Genomic DNA, 9144 nt, shown 5'->3' on the forward strand with positions numbered 1-9144 from the left:
GTGTGGTGATGATGTCAGACAGCAGCGGTGTGACTCCGCCTCCTCGGTGGCTCAAGTCTCTGACGAACACCTGTTTCTCTGAGCTGGACTTCAGCATCCGCGCCATCACCGTCTCCCCTCCTTATGGACCTGGTGGGTCTGACGCAGTCCATCGCCATGGTGACAGCAGAACGGGTGGGCGTGGCCGACTCCGCCCAGCCGATGAGCCCGAGCCAGGGTCCTGTTGCCGTGGTGATCAGGCCGCCGCTCACACAGGGGATGTTAAAGCACATCGCTGACAAAACCGACTTCTTCAAGGTGAAACGTTAATCTGTCTTCATTTCTTTCATCCCTCTCTCACTCTTTTCTCCTTCCTTTCTTTCCTTTTTTCTTTATCTGTCTCTCTTCCTCTTCTTTTCCACGGTTTCTCCTGCTTTTTAGCAATTGTGTCCTACCTTTTTATTCCCCTACCATGATTTCTTTCTCTTTCATATTTATCATTTTTATTGTTCCTTTTTTGCTCTTTCTTTCTCTCTGTTATTTTTTACATTTCTTTTCTTCTCACTTTTTTGTTTCGAACTTTTTCTGTCAGTCGCTCATGTAATGTGTTTGTCTTTCACTTTTTGTTTTTCCTCTTGATTTCTGCTTTTCATTCTTTCTATTTAATTTTCATTCATATCTCTCTCATTCTCTCTCATTCTCTCTCTCATCCTCTCTCTCTGTATCATTCTCTCTCATCATCTCTCTCTATCTCTCACTCACAGACACACATATTCTCTCTCTTTCATTCTCTCTCTCTCATCCTCTCTCACACACACATATTCTCTCTCTATCATTCTCTCTCTCCCATCCTCTCTCTCACACACACACATTCTCTGTCTCTCCTTTTCCTTTACTCTTTGTCATTATTTTATGTCCTTTTTTCCTAATCCATGTTTTTTTTCTCTGGTTTTAGTGTAGTGTAATTGAACCTGGTGTGTTTATAGTATTATCCGAGAGTCTCTTGCTGTGGATCTGCTGGTATTAATGCTGCACTCCGTTGTACTCGAGCTCTGAAAGTACAGAACCAGTTTTCTGGCGTTCCGCTCTAAAGGCGTTCTGGCTCAGAAATAATGGTGGATACTCTGAGCAAGGTCATATTTGAGTTTGATAAACATATTAATAAGACCTACATGAATTAGTCCTGTGATGCACAGAGAGAAATGATGCATAATCGTCGTCCCCTGTCTTCATCTTTGCTTGTAAAAATGATCCGTTACAGTTATTTTATCACATTAGTGAATTTGGGCTAAAATCAGCGGAATTACGTCACGAACCTAAACTTATGACATAAAAGCTACAAGTCAACAAAGTCCGGTTTCATCACATAGAAAATAACGTGAAGGGAATTCTGTTTAGAGTTGACCACATGAGCGCCGCCATGTCATTGTGATCTCAGGTATGTGTACGTGTGTGTGTGAGAGCTCTCAGGACTGTTCTATCGCACGTCTCCATGAGGGACGTTGTGGTTTTACGAGTTTCAATACAACGGCTTGCAGCATAAGAGGGGAAACAAAAGGCAAATTCAGTAGTTTGACTGCTTCAGAGTGGTTAATTTGATTCTTGAGAACAAAAGGATTCTGATGAAAGGAGAGGTTTATTTGTATGTCTCAGACATTGGCAGGAGGTGTGAGGTAGCCTCTGGTGCTCTGTGAGCTCTGAGGGACTCTGTAGGGATCGTCTCGGGGAGCAGCGTACTCTGCCATGTTGGGTAAACCAGACAGCACACAGCAGCTCAGACCACGGCGAGAAATCCCCATGTTTTCGATTGCATGCCATTCAGAAGTCTGCTTATCATAACACTCCGCTTCATCCATGGTGGTAGTGCCGTTCTCTCCACCAGCAACGAACAGGAGATCGTCCAGCACCTCAATGCCGAAGTTGCTGCGCTTGTTGTTCATGGCTGGACCTTGTGTCCACACGTTGGTCTGAGGATTATACACTTCTACATTGCTTATTTGATTAACACCATCATTTCCCCCGACAGCGTAAACCCATCCTCCGTACGCAACCACGCCCAGTCCACGCCTTCTGATCATCATGGGGGTGATGAGGGTCCACTCTCCCGTCTGAGGACTGTAATACTCCCCCGTGAACAAACACCTGTTCCCGTCAAACCCTCCGCATATGTACACTTTGCCATTCAGTACTGTAGCGCTAGAATCACCCCTTGGTTCGTGCATCGGCGCGATCATGCACCACCGATCATTCTCAGGTTCATATCGCTCTACTGTATTCAGATGTTCGAAGCCATCAAATCCTCCCATCGCATAGATACGACTGTCCAGCACACACACGCTCACGTCACACCGGCAAGAGTGCATGGGGTTCACCTGAGCCCAGGTTCTGGTGATGGGGTCAAACCTTCTCACACTGTTGAGGAAATCCACACTGTCGAATCCTCCGATGCAGTACACGAAGCCGTTCAGATACACCGTCCCGTGATAGGCTCGTGGACTCTCGTCGTTGCATGTGACGTTGACCCAGCGCGCTGCTCGCGTATCATACGCTTCTATGGTATTGAGATTCTTGTGGCCATAGCCACCGATGGCCAGCAGAACGGCGCTGGGCAGGCGGAGTCTCTGGAGATCAGAGCTGAGGGGAAGGCTCGGGTTGAGGTCATCGATGCCCATCAGAACTCTGGTGACGATCGGCTTACATGTCATGTTGTCCATCACTAAAACGTTGTTGCTCACATTGTTCATAAGGTAATCGTGTGTCAATAGCCCCAGACGCACCTTGGGCAGTAACACTCCTATGTGCGCTTTCCGTTTCCATGGCGCATGTTTGATCCACTGTAAGATGGCTTCAAACACCACGCTCTCCTGTTTCACGTTCAGTTCGTCCTTCTCGATGATCTCGCTCAGCTGCTCGACCGTCAGATCCAGGAACTCCTCAGAGAGGCGCACCATCTCCTCAAAGTTGTGCAAGATAAACCGGAAGGCCTGCTGCTTCAACTTCTCGCAGAAGTAGGAGTGAGCTAAACGACAGATGTTAACGCAGTTCTCGGGACACAGCTGAGCCTTCAGGAACGTGCAGCAGTCGTTCAGCAGGCTGTTCACCAACAGATAATCAGCAGCGATCAGCAGCTTACACACGTTTTTCTCCGTGATGTTAACACGTCTTATATACGCGTACTCCACGATCAGCTCCATTATCTCGGCAGAAACGTTAGGGATGCTGTACCCGAGCTTATCAGGAGGGTACCCCCCGTTGGTGAAGAGAGCCATGAAGTATGGGCTGCAGCCGCACAGGATGATCTTGTGCACGTGGAATTCGGCGCCGTCCACCACGATGACTGCATCACAGAGCTGCTTCTTTAACCGCAGCTCATTGATGATGTTGCAGGACATCCCGTCTACCTTCCTCTCCATTCCCTTCTCTTCTTCCTGTTTACTCATGTTCTGTGCAGGTCAGAGCTACTGAATGTACAACATTCATCTGAATGTGGATTGTGTTGATGCAGATCAGCTTTTCAACTCGGAATGTTCTGATTCCACATTTCAGAATAATAACAGCTCATGATTCCAAGGTTCCAATTCTAATTTTGTAACCACGGATACATACAGGATGCAGTGAACCTGACAGAAACCTGCAGTACAGGATCAGTCTCTGTGAAATGCTTTAAAAACAGCTTTAAATCCTGCGCATGTCCAAAATGCACAAGTCTGGTGTAAAGAACCATTTATTTTCCTGTTAAAAAAAAAACCCACCTCCCAGGGTGAATTTCCCAAGTAGAATTAATCCTACATTAAAATGATTAAATATTGATGATGAAATAATTAATAATGGCTGTATTTTTTTATTTATTTGTTTGTTTAATAGCTTTATAGATAGATAGAGAGAGAGAGAGAGAGAGAGAGAGAGAGAGATGTATGTTTATACAGATAAACATTACCTTTCCAGCTTTTTGGTGAGAAAAGTAATTAAACTTGTCCACTTTAAGTAACCTTTTAAAACTTTTAGCTGTTTTACACCAGAAATAAATTCTGAACTGATGAACACTGCTATAAGTTTTGACGCCATGACATTTTAAATGAAATGCTAATTATGTTCTTTACTTAGTGTGGCCTACGTAGGTTTTATTACAGATATTACTTTATTACAAAAAGTGTCATATGATATTTTATATCATTACACTACACACTCTAAATAACACTTTTTTTCCTGCTAGAGAATTAAGGATGAAGATTTCTAACGTTATATTTGTAACAAGAATAAATATTTGATCTAAAGAGAGGTGTAGAAAGGAACTATTTCTCATTGTTCTGTAAGAATCATGACCACATGTCTTGAAATTATTTATTGCTACGGATTAAATTTAGATTATTTCCAGGGTAGAGCAGTTTCCCAGGAGGTTAAACTAGTGTTTTATAGAAATGTGGGTTCTTCTTTACCAGTTCAATAGTTTAATCTTTTTAACTGACTATACTTTGATTCATGACTATGTTTTTTGTATATGCCCTAATAAACACGCTGATCTCATGGGATTGTGTCCTGTCTCTTCACCTCTAAACCACACACACACACACACACACACACACACACACACACACACACACACACACACACACACACACACACACACACACACACACACACACACACACACGAGAGAGAGAGAACAGCTTGTTCATATAAGAAAACGAAAATAAGCACAGACCCTCTGCAGACTTCCGCTAAACCAACTCCCCACCTGCTACAATAATGAACAGTATTACATACTTGACATACCTGGAATACCTGAGCTAATGGGACAATACTGTACAACCTATTCATCCCAATCACTAGTTGTGACTCATTGTGAATTTTCATGACCTTCTGTTGATTTCAAATTTTAAATGAAAAAACCTCAGAAAAAAAGGTCAGACTTTTTGACCCCACTGTATATGTTTATGTACAACATTTGGACAAGTGAACATTTTTAATCTTGATGCCTCTGAACTTAAGTTCACAGCAACTCTTTCAACACTGTCAAATACAACATTCATTCTAAATTGTGCAGTTTTGCTAATAAATTAAAACAATTTATGAATCAAAATAGGGTTGAAAGCTTAAAAAGAATTAAAGCCCCACACCTGAGAATAATAAATAATCTGCTTCATACAAACTCTAATTATTTTTTATTGTTTTGAGAACATAATTTCAGAGCAGATCAAATTAAAACTAAGGCATCTAAGGGAGGTCAAGAAATGTGGAATGTGGAAGCACATGTGACACTACTGACTGTGAAGTTTATGCTTCACTTGTGTGTATAGAATATATAGTAGACTGGATGGGCATGTGTTTTTATGGTGTGTCTCAGCTGGCATGGATTTAAATGCTGGTTAAAATTAAACCTAGTGTGCAACTGAATAAACCACTTATAAATCTGAACTTTAACAGGGAAAAATCTTATCCCTTGGGTAATACATGTCCATTTTTGGACCAAAATGGATTTGAAAATCACATTGTGTAGATTCTGTACATCATAACTCCTTCTGCACTGTTCCACACACATTAGCACAGAGCATTTATTTATGTCCACAAAAATAGCAAGAGAGTTCAAGAGTGAATTCTTTTAATCCGCCCAAAAAAAAAAGCATCATTCTAGTGTTAACCAGCAAACTAAATAACATGAAAATAGAACCCTTTATGTACAGTAATTATATATACACTAGTTTTTTTATGGCTGCAGGACAACTGCTGTAGTGTCATTGCTCCATTATTAGAAAGATATTACCTCTCGCCAGTGTATGGTCTGGAATTTACTATTGGCTTCATCAGAAACCTAGTGCAGGTCCTAAGCTATATCTTTTGCCTCCCTGCTTGGAAGTCAACAAACTTGTACCTGTTTAACCTGTCTGTGTCTCTTCTCATCTACCTGTGTACTTTACCTGAGCTGTCCTATAACTACGCTTACAACCAGAAGAAACTCAATACTTCACTATGCATGGTCAATCGCTACATCCTCCATGTGAACTTGTACTCTAGCATCCTTTTCATGATGCGTGTAAGTGTGGACCGGTTCTTGTTGCATGTCACCCACAGCGAGAACACATCCTGTTGACACTCAAGGCCTCATTGTGCATCACCATACTGAACTGGATCTTGGTAAATGCTCAAATTGCTCCCCTCATAGACTTCATTATCCAGGACTTGGAGGACAATGGCTGGACAGTGTGTGGTGATTTTGCAAGCCTTGGAGTGGCCAGAGTTATTCTGATTTACAGCATAGTGCTCAAAATAACTGGATATGTGATGCCCCTGGTGGGTTTGTTTCTATCATCACAAAGCATGGTTTCTGTACTCATGAAAAGAGAGGAAATGCATGCGACATCCTTCCAAAGGCCAGTAAGAATCGTGGGGCTGTGGCAATCATGTTTCTGGTGCTCTACACACCCATCCATATAATGAGGATTGTGCGCATTGCCTCTCGGCTTCCTGAATTAAATTTGTCACCGTGCATCGTAGACTACATCAATTCGGTTTTCGCAGTGACACGGCTAATTGCATAGGCTCAGTGTCATCTTCCCAGTGTTTTACTTCCTCATGACGGACAGCTTTAAGGAAGCACTGCAAGACAAGTGGAGGCAGCTTAAAAGGATGCTAATGGTTGCACTACAAGCAAGTATGACCTATCAAGCAAAGACAGCATTGATAACAATTGCCTTGCTTTGAAATCTGACTGTTGTGAATATTTATTCACAGTTGGCTGGCAAATTAAAGCAAAAGCCGATATAAAGTGTCTTAGTAGAACATTGCCAAAAACATTTTCAGTACACCTTGGTGTTTTAAGTATTAAAATGTAAATCATATGCTATAATCTTCACAGTAATCAAATCGCAATGCAACTGCCAGTGTTAGACACTGCTTGCTACCATCATCAAAACAAATGAAGTAAATCTCTTCTATAAGAATAATGCTTCAGTACAGTTCTAGAGACTTGTAAAATCTATACCAAGGTGTACTGAAAATGTTTTTGGCAACCGGGTACTCCCGTTTCCTTCCCCAGTTCAAAGACACACATGGTAGGCTGATTGGCGTGTCTAAAGTGTCCGTAGTGTATAAATGGGTGTGTGAATGTGCCCTGCGATGGACTGGCACCCTGTCCAGAGTGTACCCTGCCTTGTGCCCGATGCTCCCTGGGATAGGCTCCAGGTTCCCCCGCGACCCTGAAAAGGAGTAAGCCGTGGAAGATGGATGGAGTTCCTATTACTCTGTCAATTTAAATGTTACACATAGCCAAAATTAAAATAGACATGTACTGTAGAGTTATTTGCAGACATCTTCCTGTAGGTGGAGCTATTGTCTCAGCAGTAAAGTATTATTATTCCACTAGAACATGTGTAGTTACTACTAAACTATGAATAAAAATATGGAGTTTCTTCAATATGATAGTGTTTTCAATAGTTATTTATATAATTTTTTCCTCCAGTGGAATTCTGTGCAAGAATGCGATAAAAATAATAAAATAAGGGCTACTAATTAATAAAAAACTGGAAGGACAAGCATTAAGAAGTACATTTCTAAAACAAATTTTATGGGATGAAATAAAGCTTATGTATAGTAAAATTTGCAATTAACCCTGCAAGGAATTGACCTTGTTGAGCTTTGTGAAAGCTACATGGCATTTCAAATATTTTACCATTTTGTTCTGTCGTTGTTGTGTTTGCATTTCTAACTACAATTTTTTCTCTATACACGAGGAACAAAATGGAAGCGCTTGTTTTTCAATGACCTCTAAACCACTTCATCCTTGCTGCCCTCTGTTCCTGTGATATTCGTGATGGAATTGGCATTAAAACAACTCATTCCAGTCTGACACCATTTGTAATTCTTGGTGTGTGCAAGCAGAAGCTTCATTCATGGTGCTTGAACAGGCAGAGTACCAAAGCAGTGCATTCAGGTCCTCAGAGGGTCTGTCAAGAACAAGACCACAGTAATATTCTGTTACATTTTCACTGGCCATGCACACAGTAAACAGGGACATCAACTATCTTAATGGGTTGGAATGGTTTAAACTCTGGTGCCCCAGAAAACAGTATGTGGTTTATCCCAAATGTGTGGATATCTTCCACCATAGTTTGACACAATATGTATCAGGTCTAAAAGCTGCCTTCTGGAGAAAAAGCTACATACCTGTGCAGTGACCACAATCTTGAGAATCAACGTCACATCACCTTGCACTAGAACATGAAAGAAGTTTGTTTGAAATCTTTGCAGATTTATTAAAAATAAAAAACAAAAAAGCACATGTACATAAGTATTCAATTAATGCAGCTGGCCTCCCCTGTCCCACCAAGACTCATTGGCTCCTGGAGAGAAAGAAAACACGCGTCAACCCAAAATTGCACAAACACACTAAACGATAAACAAAGAAAGAAAAGCAAAGAGTATTAGACACCCTGGTGTGGTGGCTATAACACCCAGACCCACTGACACCACCACATGAAATGGAGGAACTTAACAGCACCCAAGCAGAACCAGAATTATGGTAAACAATACAAAATGGAAAATAAAGCCACTATAGCATGGAGACAATAAAGCATAGCATACACCCCATCAATAGTAAAGTGGATATATGGGAAAACAAACCTGAAAGAACAGGTTTGAAGCTGGAAAACATTGATTTACCAAATAGTGTCTCACACTACATGTGGTTACAGAACATAAACCAAACATGCATCCAAAACTAAAGTCAACAAAAACAACAGCACAATGAAAAAATAGAAAAAGAAAAGACTAGAGCAAAACAATAAGTAAAACAAAGAAAATAACGGTAAAGCAAAACAGTTTAGGAAATGACCGTAAAGCAACACAATGAAGTAAAACAAAACAAGAAACCGATCAAGCAAAACAGGAGCGGAATCACATGAAGCGTCTTCAGCTAGGGATTGGCCTCAGAGAAGATTTAGATGCTCAATTCACCACTCTCACCTTAACACAAAGATCAGAGTCAAACTAAATCTACCAAGTCCCAATGTCAAAAGGGAGAGGTGTACTTACCATTGGGCTGAACAAACACCAGACAGGAAGTGGTATGATTACTCACATGTACCGCAGCTCGACATACATATCCGGTTCCGGTGACAGGGTACGCTGGCGTGTTTTGCTGCCGCTCCTGTTACCGTTTGGTTTGTTTTT

The 9144-nt window shown here is 41.4% G+C and overlaps 1 protein-coding gene and 1 pseudogene across 1 annotated transcript; one reads left to right on the plus strand and one right to left on the minus strand.

The window, feature by feature from the left end:
• Positions 1–1596: 1596 nt before the first annotated feature.
• Positions 1597–3672, minus strand: LOC128614056 (kelch-like protein 10). Its single transcript, XM_053635329.1, has one exon. The coding sequence runs from the start codon at positions 3417–3419 to the stop codon at positions 1629–1631; it is 1791 nt and encodes a 596-aa protein (XP_053491304.1). The 5' UTR covers positions 3420–3672; the 3' UTR covers positions 1597–1628.
• Positions 3673–5210: 1538 nt separating this feature from the next.
• LOC128613808 (succinate receptor 1-like) lies at positions 5211–7012 on the plus strand (annotated as a pseudogene).
• Positions 7013–9144: the final 2132 nt, after the last annotated feature.

This window comes from Ictalurus furcatus, chromosome 10 (assembly GCF_023375685.1).
Source record: "Ictalurus furcatus strain D&B chromosome 10, Billie_1.0, whole genome shotgun sequence".
In the NCBI taxonomy this organism is placed as follows: domain Eukaryota; kingdom Metazoa; phylum Chordata; class Actinopteri; order Siluriformes; family Ictaluridae; genus Ictalurus; species Ictalurus furcatus.

Bases quoted from the DNA above. Each gene is read 5' to 3' on its own strand.
- LOC128614056 (XM_053635329.1), bottom strand. From the start codon at position 3,419: ATGAGTAAACAGGAAGAAGAGAAGGGAATGGAGAGGAAGGTAGACGGG.